A 16,224-nucleotide genomic window follows, 5' to 3' on the forward strand; every position below is an offset into this window, starting at 1 on the left:
AAGCACCACACCTGGCTAAGAGCTTCACTTCAGGAAGAAAGAAGAAAGTGCTTAACAGCCAATTAAGAAAGCCAAGAAAGTGCTTAACAACCACTGCCATCTTTTTTTTTTTTGAGATGGCATCTCACTCTGTTGCCAGGCTGCAGTGCAGTGGCATGATCTTGGCTCACTGCAAACTCCACCTCCTGAGTTCAAGCGATTCTCCTGCCTCAGCCTCCTGAGTAGCTGGGATTACAGTCGCCTGCCACTACACCTGGCTAAATTTTGTATTTTTAGTAGAGATGGGGTTTCATCATGTTGGCCAGGATGGTCTTGATCTCCTGACCTCATGATCCGCCCTCCTTGCCTCCCAAAGTGCTAGGATTACAGGTGTGAGCCACCATACATGGCCACCACTGCTTTCTTTTACAATTGAGTATATGTAAGATCTACCTTCCTCCCAAACACTGCTTTGGGACTCATGGGGAAAGGAAGCCCTTGTGTTCATATGTCAGATTGTAAAAGGCCATCACAGCCGGGCTCGGTGGCTCATTCCTGTAATCCCAGCACTTTGGGAGGCCGAGGTGGGTGGATCACTAGGTCAGGAGTTCAACATCAGCCTGGGCAACATGGTGAAACCCCATCTCTACCAAAAATACAAAAATTAGCCTACAATCCCAGCTACTTGGGAGACTGAGGCAGAAAATTGCTTGCTGGGAGGTAGAGGTTGCAGTGAGCTGAGATCGCACTGCTGCACTCCAGCCTGGGTGACAGAGCGAGACTCCATCTATTTAAAAAAAAAAAAGCCAAAAATTGAGGGGTGGGGTCAGGGGAGGGATAGCAGGGGATGGGGGGATTGGGGAGGGATAGCGTTAGGAGAAATACCTAATGTAGATGATGGGGTGATGGATGCAGCAAACCACCATAGCATGTGTATACCTATATAACAAACCTGCAGGTTCTGCACATGTACCCCAGAACTTAAACTATAATAAATAATTGCTTTTTAAATGCCAAAAATTAGCCAGGTGTGGTAGTGGGCACCTGTAATCCCAGCTACTCAGCAGGCTGAGACCAGAGAATTGCTTGAACCAGGGAGGTGGAGGTTGCAGTGAGCCAAGATTGCATCATTGCACTCCAGCCTGGGCAACAAGAGCAAAACTCCATCTCCAAAAAAAAAAAAGTACCAAGGCAGGAGAAACACTGCTCGATACATGTGCAGTGTTTTGAGGATGACATGATGCTGTCTGGGTCTCCAGCTGAGATCCTCAAGGGCAGAGGCAGGCTCAAGCTGCCCTAACCCCTAACCAAGCTTTGCTTAAAGTAGGCACTTACCACATGCTGGTCAAAATGGAGTGGTTTATCCCCACTCTCAGAATGATCTGGGAAGAAAAACACTGGGATGGCAAACTCAGTCCACAGGACTTCCAGCCCTAGGGTAAGCTGGCGCTGAAAGCTGGGAAAGGTAGGGTGGTCATCTCTGAGCCCATACCTTGTGCCTGGGCCACCAGAACACTGGCATTCAGTTGCCACTCAATGTCCCCTTCCTCCTCGGCACACTGCTGGGACTTCTCGCCATAATTCTGGGCCTGCCAGGCCTGGTCCAGCTCCAAGTAGCAACGGCCAATCTCATGGAACAGCCAGGTCTTCTCCAGGGTGGTTTTTGCCAGAGGGATCTTTTCTTCCCAGCTGGGGACATAAATAACCAGGGTTAGCTTCTTGCCCCAAAACCGTACACTAGGCCACAGGATCCCAAGGCTTCCTGCTGGGTGATAGAATAAAACATATTCTCCAACTACCAGTTCTTTTAGATACAAGAGTGGAATTAATCAGCATAAAGATTTTTTTTTTTTTTGAGACGGAGTTTCGCTCGTTACCCAGGCTGGAGTGCAATGGCGCGATCTCGGCTCACCGCAACCTCCGCCTCCTGGGTTCAGGCAATTCTCCTGCCTCAGCCTCCTGAGTAGCTGGGATTACAGGCACGCGCCACCATGCCCAGCTAATTTTTTGTGTTAATAGAGATGGGGTTTCACCATGTTGACCAGGATGGTCTCGATCTCTTGACCTCGTGATCCACCCGCCTCGGCCTCCGAAAGTGCTGGGATTACAGGCTTGAGCCACCGTGCCCGGCCTTATTTTTTTTTTTTTGAGACGGAGTTTCACTCGTTACCCAGGCTGGAGTGCAATGGCACGATCTCAGCTCACCGCAACCTCCGCCTCCTGGGTTCAGGCAATTCTCCTGCCTCAGCCTCCTGAGTAGCTGGGATTACAAGCACGCGCCACCGTGTCCAGCTAATTTTTTGTATTTTTAGTAGAGACGGGGTTTCACCATGTTGACCAAGATGGTCTCGATCTCTTGACCTCGTGATCCACCTGCCTCGGCCTCCCAAAGTGCTGGGATTACAGGTATGAGCCACTTATTATTTATTTTTGAGATAAGATCTTGCTCTATTTCTTACAGGTAGTTAGGAATGAGCAGGGCAGCTGAGGGCTCTCCCTGACTCACCAGGAATGTCAGGTGATGGTTTGGCAATTATCACATTGGCTCTCTAAAAGTGATAAATTGGCCAGGCACAGTGGCTCATGCCTCTAATCCCAGCACTTTGGGAAGCCTAGGCAAGCAGATCACCTGAGGTCAGGAGTTCAAGGCCAGCCTGGCCAACATGGTAAAACCCTGTCTCTACTAAAAATACAAAAATTAGCTGGGTGTGGTGGCACATGACTGTAGTCCCAGCTACTCAGGAGGCTGAGGCAGGAGAATTGCTTGAACCTGGGAGGTGGAGGTTGCAGTGAGCCGAGATCACACCACTGCACTCCAGCCTCGGCAACAGAGCGAGATTCCATCTCAAAAAAATAAAATAAAGTAAAATAAAAGTGATAAATTGGCAGCCCAGGCCAGAGAGAGGCCATTTCCTGATGGTCCACACCTGTGGCACTAAAGTGTTAATTGAACGTAGATGGCAGGGAGAAGCAACTTCCCAGGCATGCACATTAAGAGACAAAATGATAGAGCATGGACTTCTGGAGGCGCTCCACTGGTAAGGGGGAGAAAGCCTCAGATAGGCATGAGTACAACTTCCTAAACACACTGTGCATGCTTACCTCCCAAGGGTAAGGAGGGCACTGCACATATAGGCAGCCCACCCTAAGGGAAGAATTAGGAAAGGGGCCAGTCTGTAAAGTCCTCGGATCAAGGTTAAACACCGCACTTGTCCTGCTCGGCACCCACTTGGGTCCCTTCCAAGTGTACTTTTTTTTCTGCCCTAAAGCTTTTTTTTTTTTTGACAGTTATGAAATGTATGTTTATTCTGAAACTTCTAACTAGTTGTATAACTAACCCATGACAAAGTACCAGATTAATTTTACTTTATTTCTTCAGGCCTGGGGTTTATCAAAGACTTCAAATTTGGGATCTTCAAATTTGAAGGTGGGTAAGGTATTCATGTCTCCTTTACCAAACATTTGCTTGAGCTTAAAAAGCTCCCTCTCCAGATCTTGCTGATATTCTGGACCAGCATCAACAGGTCCTCCAGATTTCTGTCACTTAGATTTGTATTCTCTAATCTTGTCCACAAAGAGTTTCTGTATAGGATCAAGTTCCTTATTTAATGCCACTGCTGTAACACCAATGTTCCTCCACAAATGGACCGAGACTGCTGACCGAATGACAGAGGAGAACCTGAAGAGCCTCTGAAGAATCATGCTAATTCTATGTTACTTGCACTCAGTCCCGAGTTGCCAAAGCCGCCACCACCACCGTTCTCAAGCTTTTTTTTTTTGAGACAGAGTCTCGCTCTGCCACCAGGCTGGAGTGTAGTGGTGCCATCTCAGCTCACTGCAACCTCTGACTCCCTGGTTCAAGCAATTCTCCTGCTTCAGCCTCCCTCGTAGCTGGGACTACAGGCCTGCATCACCATGCCCAGCTAATTTTTGTATTTTCAGTAGAGATGAGGTTTCACCATGTTGGCCAGGATGGTCTCGATTTCCTGACCTCATGATCCCCCTGCCTCAACCTCCCAAAGTGCTAGAATTACAGGTGTGAGCCACCGAACCCAGCCTACCCTAAATCTTTTTTCTTTTTTGAGACACAGTCTCGCTCTGTCGCCAGGCTGGAGTGCAGTGGTGCAATCTCGGCTCACTGCAACTTCCACCTCCCACGTTCAAGCAATTCTCCTGCCTCAGCCTTCCGAGTAGCTGGGACTACAGGCGCACGCCACCACACCCAGCTAACGTTTTTGTACTTTTTAGTAGAGACAGGGTTTCACCATGTTGACCAGGATGGTCTCGATCTCTTGACCTTGTGATCCGCCCACCTCGGCCTCCCAAAGTTACAGGTGTGAGCCACTGCGCTCGGCCCTTAAATCTTTTTAATAAACTTCCACTCCTGCTCTGAAACTTGTCTGTCACTTTTTCTGCCTTATGCCCCTCAGTCAAATTCTTTCTTCTTTTTTTTTTTTTTTAAAGATGGGGTTTCACCATCATGGCCAGGCTGGTCTTGAACTCCTGACCTCAGGTGATCCACCCACCTTGGCCTCCCAAAGTGCTAGGATTACAGGTGTGAGCCACAGCACCCAGCCCAAATTCTTTCTTCTGAGAAGGCAAGAATTGAGGTTGCTGCAGACCTGTCCAGATTCACCACCAATAACTTGGATACCTTCCAGGGGTAACATATTGCCCAGGCTGAAGTGCAGTAGGTGATCATGTCTCACTGCAGCCTTAGCCTCCCAGGCTCAAGTAATCCTTCCACCTCAGCCTCCCAAGTAGCTGGGACCAAAGGCACAGGACACTATGCCCAGCTTTTTTTTTTTTTTTTTTTTTGTACAGACGGAGTTTTTCTATGTTGCCTAGGCTCACTGGAAAAAAATTTTCATGTTAGGGTGAGAAGTTCTAATGGCAGAGGTGGGGAAGAGGCAATTCTTGATCACTCACGTGTCAATGGCTTGTTGGAATTTCCCAACTCTGGCAAAAACTTTGCCAATGTTGTCAAGGGCTCTCGATTTTGCATCAGGAAGGTCACTGCGGGGAAGAAGCAAAACAAGCCATTCACTAGAAATCAGCTGTTCTAGGCACTGTGGAAATAGGAAGGAAGGCAAAGACAGGCGCCCTGGCCTCAGAACCTCAGGGTTTCAGTTGGAGGGACAAGGCCCAGTCTGGCAAGAATATGGCACATAGGTTCTCCTGTGCCTTAGGGCCAAGAGTGAACATTATCAGGACTTTTCTGGAGGATAATCAGTCAACAGCTTGCAAAGATGTCCCTTTGAGCCACCAATTGCCCTTCTAGGAATCTACCTCAAGAAGATAATGTGACAAGAACAGTCATTAAAGCACAGTGTATAATAAGAAGCATTAACAATAATCTAATTTTTTTAAATATATATAGTCTCACTCTGTTGCCCAGGCTGGAGTGCAGTGGCATGATCTCAGCTCACTGTAACCTCCGCCTCCTGGGTTCAAGCAGTTCTCCTGCCTTATCCCCCTAAGTAGCTGGGATTACAGGCACATGCTGCCACGGCCAGCTAATTTTTGTATTTTTAGTAGAGACAAGGTTTCGCCATGTTGGAAAGGCTGGTCTCGAACTCCTGACCTCAGATGATCTGCCTCAGCCTCCCAAAGTGCTGGGATTACAGACATGAGCCACCATGCCCAGCCAAAAAAATAATCTAAATGTTATCAGTGCTTTAAGAAAGGCATAGTGTGTGCGTGTGTGTGTGTGTGTTTGGGGTTTTTTTTTTTTTTTGAGACGGAGTTTCACTTTTGTTACCCAGGCTGGAGTGCAATGGCGCGATCTCAGCTCACCGCAACCTCCGCCTCCTGGGTTCAGGCAATTCTCCTGCCTCAGCCTCCCAAGTAGCTGGGATTAACAGGCACGCGCCACCATGCCCAGCTAATGTTTTGTATTTTTAGTAGAGACAGGGTTTCACCATGTTGACTAGGATGGTCTCGATCTCTTGACCTCGTGATCCGCCTGCCTCGGCCTCCCAAAGTGCTGGGATTACAGGCGTGAGCCACCGCGCCCAGCCCTGTCTTTTTTTTTTTTTGAGACAGAGTCTCACTGTGTTGCCCAGGTTGGAGTGCAGTGGCGTGATCCTGGGTCACTGCAACCTCCACCTCCAGGGTTCAAGTGACTCCCATGCCTCAGCCACCGAGTAGCAGGGACTACAGGCACATGCTACCATGCCCAGCTAATTTTTATATTTTTAATAGAGACAGTTTCGCCATGTTGCCTAGGCTGGTCTCAAACTCCTGGCCTCCATAGCTCACTGCAGCCTTAAACTCCTGGGCTCAACAGATCTTCCTGCCTCAGCCTCCTGAGTAACTAGGTCTACATGCTCAAGAAACTACACCTGGCTAATGTGCCCAGGCTGGTCTCAAATACCTGGTCTCAGGCAATCCTGCCTAAGCCTCCCAAAGTGCTGTGACTATAGGTGTGAGCCACTGTGCCTGGCCTGTGTTTATTTTTGAGAGCAAGACACATTTTTTTTTTTAAAAAAAGAAAGAACATAGCAAGGAACTGCTTTTGTTTTAAAAATCCGACACATGTACATGAGTATGCAGGTAAATACACTGAAAAAAGGCCAGAGATGATTCCAACAAGGGGTTGGCTGAGGGCTGGACACTGAGGGCAAATGAAATGATGGGAGACCAACGAGGCTCAAGACTGGTGAGATGAGTAGAAACCAGCCAGGAGGAAGTCAAGAATGACTCCTAAGGGTAGAACCAGGATGCTGAGAAAGTGATGGAACCTCTGGGCAGAAGCCAGCAAGTCTTGAGAAGAGCTCATTTCTAGAGAGCTGGTGTTACTACTATTGTGGATACCAGGTACTGTCCTAAGCTCTGCACATGTACTTCCGCATCTTCCTCCCTTCTGCCCTACAGGGTGCCCAACTAACAGAGGAGGAGACCCTGAGGCTGAGGGAGCTAAAATGACTTGTCCCAGGTCCCACAGCTGGGCGGCACAAGTTCCACAGCCTAGGTCTGCCTGACTCCACAGCCGGTGCTCTTGGTCAGCAGTGGTTCACAAGACCATGCTTGAACCGACCCCTGCCCACTTCCTTCAGCCTCCACTTGGCCACTCTCCCTGGCAATATGTCGTGCTCTCCAGCCTTAAGTACCCTTCAGTCTCAGGACCTTTCCATAAGCCCTGTGTGTCCCCAGTGTCATCAAGTCTTCCTGGAATATATTTCCCACCACACTGGATCCTGTACTTTTCCTTCATGGCATTTATCACAATTGCAATGAATTAGCTATGTCCCTTTGTGCTTGAACTCTGCAGGGAAATGACTCTGTGTCTGGTCATTACTGTGTTCCCACATTAGCAGCATCTGGCATGTCTGGGGCTTCATACGTGCTTGTTAAGATGATGTAAGACCAAGAACTATTGCAGGAGTATACCAGACAAAAAAAAAAAAGGAAAAAAAAAGATGATGTAAGAATATAAACATAACCTAAGAGCCAGACCACTGGGTGGCTTTTTGGAATTTTGAGCCACTACCCTCCTTTTTGCATCAAAAAAGCTAACAGTCTAGGTGCCCCCACCCTCAGTCCTGGGCAGGTGGTCCCCACCTCCAGGAGAATCTAACTCGGGCATGCAGGGCAGAAAATGGGAGTCAAGCCACCAGCAGCCCTGGCAAGGGCCTCGGATAGCCCCAGCAGCTCTCCTCTGCAGGCTCATGGCAGTGGCCTGCCCCAGGGCACTCACTATTCCTTGGCGATCTCCAGGTCCTTTCTGTGGCTCTGCAGGGCTGCTGCCATCTGCCCCAGCTCAATCTGGGCATTGCCTATGCAGCTGTACAAGTTTCCAACCAGTTCATCCTTGTTGGATACCTCTTCCTTGTTCCATTCCAGTACCTTCTTCAGCACTTTCTCAGCTTTCTGAAGACTCCCCTCAGCACTGCCACTTGTGAGCACTGGGAAAGGAAAGGGGTGCTGTGGAGGCCAGGGCAGCCTCCTCTTCACTAACGGGGTAACTCCTCTCCCTGCAGACACCATCTGCAGGTCAGAGAGACCAGGGACTCAGGCTACTATGTTGCTCCTTCCCTACCTGATAGGGCACTGGAGGCACCTGCCCCACCCTCTGAGAACAACACCCACACATGTCAATGTCCTCCAGGCTCTTGAGGATGTAATGGGCTGTCTGTGAGGGATTGCGTTTGTGGTCCCGCATCCATTTCTGTTGCATCAACTTCCGGTCCTGCTCCCTGGCGTAGATCGGCTTCTGCTGCCTCCAGAAATTGCTGTGAGTATCCAGGTAGTTGAGGCCAGTCATGATGAGGTCCTCCACAGTCAGGCCGCCCTTCATGGTGCCTTTGATCAGGTCTGTGGGGAAGGAGTGTGAGGAGGCATCAAGGAGAACAGGCCTCTAGGGGAGATGCCTCCTGTTGCCTCCCGGTAGCTGCTGCAGGGCCCTCTGTGAAGAGCTCTGCCAGGAGTTGTTGAAACAGAGAGGAATGTGAGTGCGCATGGTGGCAGAGTGGGTTTATCCAGGCCAGGATGCAGCCAGAGCCCCACTCTCAGGCAGTTCCATGGGATGGGCCCCTTATGGCAATATCTGAGGAGCTAGCCAGAAGGGGCAGCTGATGGACGGCTCGCTGAGAAGCCTCGGGGCTTCCCCAGTTCAAGCTGTGTCCTCAGAGAACACTGAGTCTAAATGCATGATCTGGCCCAGGCTGCCAGTGCCCAGTGATTTCCCAGGTACCCAGTGGGCCCTTGCATGCAGGGAGCTGGAGGGGGTGGTGCCCAAGTCCTGCCCACTGCTTGGCCAGAGGTTACAGCCAGCAGCAAAGCTCCAAGGCCACTTGGGGTCATATCAAGCCACCCTTTTCTTCTGTGGCAGGTCCTCTGGAAAATAGGAGGCATTCAAGCCTGTTGCCAAGGAGATGTGCCAGCAGTGAAGCTGTTCCTGTGTCACAGCCCTGCAGGGATCCCTACACATGACCTTGGGAAGCCAATTCTAGAGAAGAGGCATTGGATTCACAGGTGACCTTGCTCAGGCTTATCAGCTGATGGCAACACTACCATCCCCATGTTTATATGAGACATTAATCTCAGGGCTCTGTCCTTCATCCTGTCACTGGCAGCAGTATGGTAAAAGGAGCATTAGACTGGCCAGGTGCAATGGCTCATGCCTGTAATCCCAGCACTTTGGAGGGCCAAGGTGAGTGGATCACTTGAGGTCTGGAGTTCGAAACCAGCCTGGCCAACATGGTGAAACCCCATCTCTACTTAAAATACAAAAAATTAGGCTGGGCCTGGTGGCTCACGCCTGTAATCCCAGCACTTTGGGAGGCCAAGGCAGGCAGATTACAAGGTCAGGAGTTTGAAACCAGCCTGGCCAATATGGTGAAACCCCTATCTCTACTAAAAATACAAAAAATTAGCCGGGTGTGGCGGTGGGCACCTGCAATCTCAGCTATTAAGGAGGCTGAGGCAGGAGAATCGCTTTAGCCCAGGAGGCGGAGGTTGCAGTGAGCCGAGTTCATGCCACTGCACTCCAGCCTGGGCGACAGAGCGAGACTCTGTCTTTAAAAAAAAAGAGAGCACTGGACTGGAGGTCAGAGGCCTGGGTTCCGCTGTTGACTCCACCATGAACTTGCTCGTCACCTTGTAAAATTTCCTCCCCAATAAGGGTCTCTATTTCCTTATCTATGAAAGGAGAACTTGGACTAGATGATGTTTCAGAACATTCTAGAAGTAACATCCTCATATTCAAGCACCTGTCACTGGATTCCTTTGCCCATTGTACAGATTGAAGGCAAAGGGGATGCCTCTTTAGGGTCTATGGTGGTAAAGGAGACCAAATCTCTGTTGTTCCCTCCCAGGGTACCATAGCACTTAGGACCACTGCTCTAAAATTGGACTTCCTGGATTCAAACATAAGCCACGTCATTGCCTACCTATATGTGACCTTAGTTTCTATTGGTCTGCGCCTCAGTTTCCTCATCTGTAAAATGAGAACGCTAATAAAACCTGTACATAGGTACATGTCAGCTAATACTACATGACAGGTTCTGCCTTCAGCTCATGCATTCAGCATCCACCCAGGTTTCCTTTCCCCCAAGGCCCCATGCCAACAAAGTATCTGAAACCTTCATCCAATAGGAGCTTCTCCAAGTACTCTTTGTCCACGTAGAGCTCCCCCAGAAGTTGGCGGACAGTCTTCTCACTCTTGAGTGAGCCCTTCTGCTTGGACTCTCCCTTGGTGGGGTGTAAGAGGTGTTTCATGGGCTGAGGCTTCTGCTGGGCTTTCATATTCTGAGAAAATGGAGCAATACCCAACAGAGCTTCAGCAAGGAACACAGCGTATCCAGCCATGGTCCCAGCGTCTATGATCCCAGATTCCTCCAACTCCCGGACTTTTCTGTGGGCCAAGAACCAGGGAGTATACCTGGTTGAGTTGCAGCCAGACTCCCAAGACCCCTTCTCAGGCACACATAGCCTCTTCCCTTAAAGGGGTACAGCCACAGAACCAGGGCCCTTACCTCAGCCTGCTTGCTTAAGAAGGAGAGGTCCCCTTTGTTCTCTAGCTTAATGGAAGAAGGACCTGCAAGGAAAGAAGCTGGAGCTCAGGTAGGCCAGCCCCCTCAGGCATGACCTATCACGCATCTTTATGTGGAGATGGCTGCCTTTGGCAGGGGGGTGGTGGAGGCTGTGGCAAAGCTGGCCCTATGTTTGGTGAGGGAGGAAGCCAGGGACTATGGAAGGCTGAGCTCAGGACCGTGTTCTAGCTTTGGACACCAGGCTAAAGACAGGCCTACTTTGAAACAGCCCTTCTCATCTGGACTTTAGGAAAACCCAAGGCTGCAGTGCTCAGAGATCAGTGTGCAGTGTGTCAGGGCCTGGTCCTCCCAGTGGACAGTTCCTAATCCTCAGCACTGCAGCAGCCAAATCCAGGTATGGGACTCCCTGTGGGCCTGGTGGTGGCTGCTCACTTGCTGTACCTCAGCCTTCCTCTCAACCTAAGGATTTCAAAAACCTTCCTAAATAAGGGCATAGGCCCTGTGGTCACTTACTTCCCACTGAGTTGTTGATGGCTTCCTGGGCTTTCTGAATGCCAACTTTGAATTCCCGATCAGGCCTCAGCTTGTAGCCTCGATGATAGAATACCAAGGCAAACTCAAAGTCTCCCATGGTGTATAGTGTCTCCGCCTTTTGTAAAATCCCCTGGAATGGGAGGAAGTCAAATTAATGTGAACAGATAAGGCCTTACAGGACTCAAATGTGGGGGAACAGAAGGCTGCTGGGTTGAGGGTTAAGGTTGGAATACAGGGGGCAGGGACGTAGGCAATGACCTAGGAAGAGAAAATGGCATCAGACAGTAGGTTGTCTGGCTGGTTCTTCAGCTACTTGTAACCAGAAGCTGCTGCAGGCAATGGTAGCGGTGAAAGCAAGATGGAGCCCTCCCCGCCATGCAGTCACCTTACAGAAAGTTGGGTCACTCTGGAGCGAAGCTTCAGCATCTTTCAGGGATCTCTCCAAGGCTCCCATCTTTAGGAAGCACTTCGAGCGAGCAACCAGGCAGTTCTTGTCTCCATTCTGAAGTTGAAGAGCCTGACAAAGAAACCAGTCAGGTTGACAGCCACCACGAAGAGCAAGGTAGAAGCTGGAGTGGAAACGGCAGCCCAAACCCTCCTGCAGAGGCTCAAGGGGATTCTCCAGGCCAGCAAACAGGCCTCTGGCTCCTAAGTAGCACAACTCCAATCTGTGCTTGGTCAACCTGATTATCTGCAGGTGGCTCATCTTGAACAAGGTTGAATCACAGCTATTGTGGAAGCCACTGGCCGAAGAGTGGGGATATGCTACTCTGTGGATATGCTGACTTTCTGCCAATGTCTGAGAGCCCCCCAGTACCCTCAGGCAATAGAACTGTGGGGTATTTTGTGCACACCAAACTCAACCACAAACCTGAAATGGCAACACATCATGCTCAAAACAAATTTCAAAGGCTAAGCATTCCGAAGTGGTCTTTAGGACAATCTGCCATGTGGGTTAACCATTCTAGTAGCCTTCTCTTTTTATGTAGCTAATAAAGAACTAATCACTATATCAGGGGATTAAGATGAAAATGCCAGGAAAAGGCTGGGAGTGGGTGGCTCACGCCTGTAATCCCAGCACTTTGGCAGGTCGAGGTGGGTGGATTGCTTCAGCCTGAGATTGAGACCAGGGCAACATGGTGAAACTCTACCTCTACAAAATACAAAAAAAATTAGCTGGGCTGGCCGGGTGTGGTGGCTCATGCCTATAATCCTAGCACTTTGGGAGGCTGAGGTGGGTGGATCACCTGAGGTCAGGAGTTCAAGACCAGCCTGACCATCATGGTGAAACCCCATCTTTTTATATATATATAAAAAAAAAAAAATTTAGCTGGGCGTGGTGGTGCATGTCTGTAGTCCCAGATACTCAGGAGGCTGAGATGGGAGGACTGCTTGAACCTGGGGAGGTCAAGGCTGCAGTAAGCCATGATCACACCACTACACTCCAGCCTAGGTGACAGAAGAGACTCTGTCTCAAAAAAAAAAAAAAGAAAATAAAATAAAAAAGAGGCAAGGTGCAGTGGCTCATGCCTGTAATCCCAGCACTTTGGGAGGCTGAGGCGGGTGGATCACGAGGTCAGGAGATTAAGACCATCCTGGGCAACATGGTGAAACCCCGTCTCTACTAAAAATACAAAAATTAGCTGGGCGTGGTGGCTCGCATCTGTAATCCCAGCTACTCGGAAGGCTGAGGCAGAAGAAACGCTCCAGGAGATGGAGGCTGCAATGAGCCGAGACTGCGCCACTGCACTGCAGCCTGGCAACAGAGCAAGACTCGTCTCAAAAAAAAAAAGTCTGCGCGTGGTGGCTCACACCTGTAATCCTAGCACTTTGGGAGGCCAAGGCAGGAGGATCACGAGGTCAGGAATTCAAGAGCCTGGCCAACATGGTGAAACCCTGTCTCTACTAAAAATATAAAAATTAGCCGGGTGCAGTGGTGGGCGCCTGTAATCCCAACAACTCGGGAGGCTGAGGCAGGAGAATCGCTTGAACCCGTGAGGCGGAAGCTGCGGTGAGCCGAGACCACGCCACTGCACTCCAGCCTGGGTGACAGAGCATGACTCCATCCCAAAAAAAAAAAAATTAGCCGGATATGGTGGTGAGCACCTGTAATCCCAACTACCCAACTACTTGGGAGTCTGAGGCAGGAGAATCGCTTGAACCTGGGAGGCAGAGGCTGCAGTGAGCTGAGATCATGCCACTGCACTACTCCAGCCTGGGTGCCGGAATGAGACACTGTCTGGAAGAAAAAAAAAAAGAAAATGCCAGGAAAACTGAAACTGTGATTTTGACCCTAAAGTGGGGTTGAGGGTGATTTTCCCACTCCCAGTGTCCTCTTCTCTTCTGATTGAGATGATTACCATAGACTGTGGTGTACTGTCCTTCCTGAGGCATCAAACTGTACCCCACCCTGATCTTTTTTTCTTTTTTTGAGAAGGAGGAGTCTTACTGTCGCTCAGGCTGGAGTGCAGTGGCACGACCTCTGCTCACTGCAACCTCTGTGTCCCGGGTTCAAGCAATTCTCCTGCCTCAGCCTCCCGAGTAGCTGGGACTACAGGCACATGCCACCACACTCAGCTAATTTTTTTTGTATTTTTAGTAGAGACAGGGTTTCACCATGTTGGCCAGGCTGGTCTTGAACTCCTGACCTCAGGTGATCCTCCCACCTCCACCTCCCAAAGTGTTGGGATTCCAGGCATTGAGCCACCCCACCCGGCCTTTTTTTTTTTTTGAGATGGAGTTTCACTCTTGTTGCCCAGGCTGGAGTGCAATGTCGGCAATCTTGGCTCACTGCAACCTCCGCCTCCTGGTACCCACCCCTTTCTAAGACCTTCCTATTTTTCTTTTTTTTTTTTTAATTTTTCTGTACTTGCGAACTACACAAAGAGACCTTCCTACTTTTCTAAGAAGAGGAAGTAGCTACTGTCTTTCTGGAAAGTGCTTCTCATCTGAGGCTACCCTCCCTCAGGGTGTTCTTTTTTCTCTGCCAGGGGTACTTCAAGATGGGACATGATCCAGCAGGAGGAGAATGAGTGGGGACAGGGCTCCTGAACTCAATTGTTCACTTATCTTGTCATTTCTGGTATTAGGGTGCAGTTGGTGACTGAAAGGGACAAACGACTCTGTTGAGAAGCTTGATTTTTTTTTTTTAAGAGATGGGTCTCATTATGTAGCCCAGGCTGGAGTGCAGTGGCTATTCACAGGCACGATCCCACTACTGATCAGCACGGGAGTTTTGACCTGCTCCATGTCCGACCTGGGCCGGTTCACCCCTCCTTAGGCAACCTGGTGAGGTCCCCTGCTCCCAGGAGGTCACCATATTGATGCCAAACTTAGTGCGGACACCTGATCGGCATAGCGCACTACAGCCCAGAACTCCTGGGCTCAAGCCATCCTTCCACCTCAGCCTCTGGAGTAGCTGGGACTACAGGCACACACCACCAAGCCCAGCAGAAGCTTGATTTCAGAGGAAGTCTTGAGACTAGTTAGAGGGTTATCCTACCACTCCTTCTGGAATAAGAAGTGGGCAATTTGTAGCAAAAGAAATGGTTATAAAGGCATCTTTTTAGGGCACTGTAGCTCATACCTATAATCTTTTTTTTTTTTTTTTTTTTTTTGAGACGGAGTTTCGCTCTTGTTACCCAGGCTGGAGTGCAATGGTATGATCTCGGCTCACCGCAACCTCCGCCTCCTGGGTTAAGGCAATTCTCCTGCCTCAGCCTCCTGAGTAGCTGGGATTACAGGCACACGCCACTATGCCCAGCTAATTTTTTGTACTTTTAGTAGAGACAGGGTTTCACCATGTTGACCAGGATGGTCTCGATCTCTTGACCTCGTGATCCACCAGCCTCGGCCTCCCAAAGTGCTGGGATTACAGGCTTGAGCCACCGCGCCCGGCCCATACCTATAATCTTAGCACTTAGTGAGGGGCCAAAGTGGAAGGATTACTTGAACCCAGGTGTTCAAGACCAGCCAGCGCAACACAGCAAAACACCCATCTCTACAAACAAACAAAAATTACCCGGGCATGGTGGTGTAAGCCTGTAGCTCCAGCTACTTGGGACACTAAGGTGGGAGGATCACTTGGGCTCAGGAGTTTCAGGCAGTAGTGAGCTGTGATTGTACCACTACATTCCAGTCTCAGAGATAGAACAAGATCCTGTTATACGTAAATTTTCAATTGCTAAATAAATAAATAAATAAATAGTTTCCTTATGCAGATGTCGGATGTGTAGTTTGATGGTTAGCACCTCAGCACTGGAGTCTCAACCCAGCTTTGAATCCCTCCTCTGCCACTTGCTAGTTCAGTGACCCTGGGCATGGTGCTCAACTTCTGTATGTTTCCTCATCTATAGAATCGAGTATGGGCCAGGTGTGGTGGCTCACACCTGTAATCCCAGCAGATCATCTGAGGTTGGGAGCTTGAGACCAGCCTGACCAACATGGAGAAATCCTGTCTCTACTAAAAATACAAAAAATGAGCCAGGTGTGGTGGTGCATGCCTGTAATTCCAGTTAGTTGGGAGGCTAAAGCAGGAGAATCACTTGAACCCGGAAGGCGGATATTGTAGTGAGCAGAGATCGCACCATTGCACTCAGTACTCCAGCCTGGGCCGTCTCAAAAAAACAAAACAACAGTCGAGTATGCTTAGCAGTGTGCGTGAGGCTGAGGCAGGAAAATCGCTTGAACCCGGGGAGGCGGAAGTTGCAGTCAGCTGAGATCTCGCCACTGCACTCCAGCCTGGGCGAAAGGGCGAGACTTTTAGTCTCGAAATTAATAACAATATGTTGCTTACTGCCCACCTTTTGTAAGCAAATGTGTGCTGGAGACACTGTGGCTTCTATACACAACCTCCCAGCCAATCTGCTGGCAAGGGATTGGGTAGGTACATTTTCGATTGCTTTAAAAAAAAAAATTGTTAAATATAAATTTTGATGGGTAGGTAAGGCTGCTATGTGGAAGGAGGCCAGTTAATAATGAAACATTTAAGCAAAAGTAAAGGAAGAGGTCACTGTTAACACAGAGAATGGAGAACGCAAGTGGGAATTGGTAGAAAACTACCAAGCACCGGGCTTATCTGTAACAGCAATGTGTCTATCAAGAATCAGTGAATATTGTTTTTTATTTTATAGGCTAAAAAAAAAAAGGCAAAAGAAAAAAATTTTAAAAAAGAATCAGTGAATAATACAAACAATAGAGTCCTCCAGGCATCATC

The 16,224-nt window shown here is 49.3% G+C and overlaps 1 protein-coding gene and 1 pseudogene across 2 annotated transcripts in view; both read right to left on the reverse strand.

Annotated features, from left to right (window-relative positions):
• The window catches only part of ODAD4 (outer dynein arm docking complex subunit 4), a 33,188-nt gene that overhangs the window by 16,373 nt on the left and 591 nt on the right, over positions 1 to 16,224 (reverse strand). For both annotated transcript variants that reach the window (XM_064369212.1, XM_064369211.1), the window contains exons 2-9: positions 11,395 to 11,526; positions 10,989 to 11,139; positions 10,458 to 10,519; positions 10,065 to 10,230; positions 8,071 to 8,295; positions 7,679 to 7,886; positions 4,909 to 4,995; positions 1,472 to 1,668 (exon numbers count right to left, since the gene is read on the reverse strand). In XM_064369212.1, the coding sequence (XP_064225282.1) occupies positions 1,472 to 1,668; positions 4,909 to 4,995; positions 7,679 to 7,886; positions 8,071 to 8,295; positions 10,065 to 10,230; positions 10,458 to 10,519; positions 10,989 to 11,139; positions 11,395 to 11,526 (1,228 nt within the window). The remainder of the gene's footprint in view (positions 1 to 1,471; positions 1,669 to 4,908; positions 4,996 to 7,678; positions 7,887 to 8,070; positions 8,296 to 10,064; positions 10,231 to 10,457; positions 10,520 to 10,988; positions 11,140 to 11,394; positions 11,527 to 16,224) is intronic.
• LOC105711387 (ATP synthase-coupling factor 6, mitochondrial-like) lies at positions 2,921 to 3,714 on the reverse strand (annotated as a pseudogene).

The sequence above is a fragment of the Aotus nancymaae genome, unplaced genomic scaffold, assembly GCF_030222135.1.
Source record: "Aotus nancymaae isolate 86718 unplaced genomic scaffold, 86718_ANA_hifiasm-v0.15.2.pri h1tg000089l, whole genome shotgun sequence".
In the NCBI taxonomy this organism is placed as follows: Eukaryota; Metazoa; Chordata; class Mammalia; order Primates; family Aotidae; genus Aotus; species Aotus nancymaae.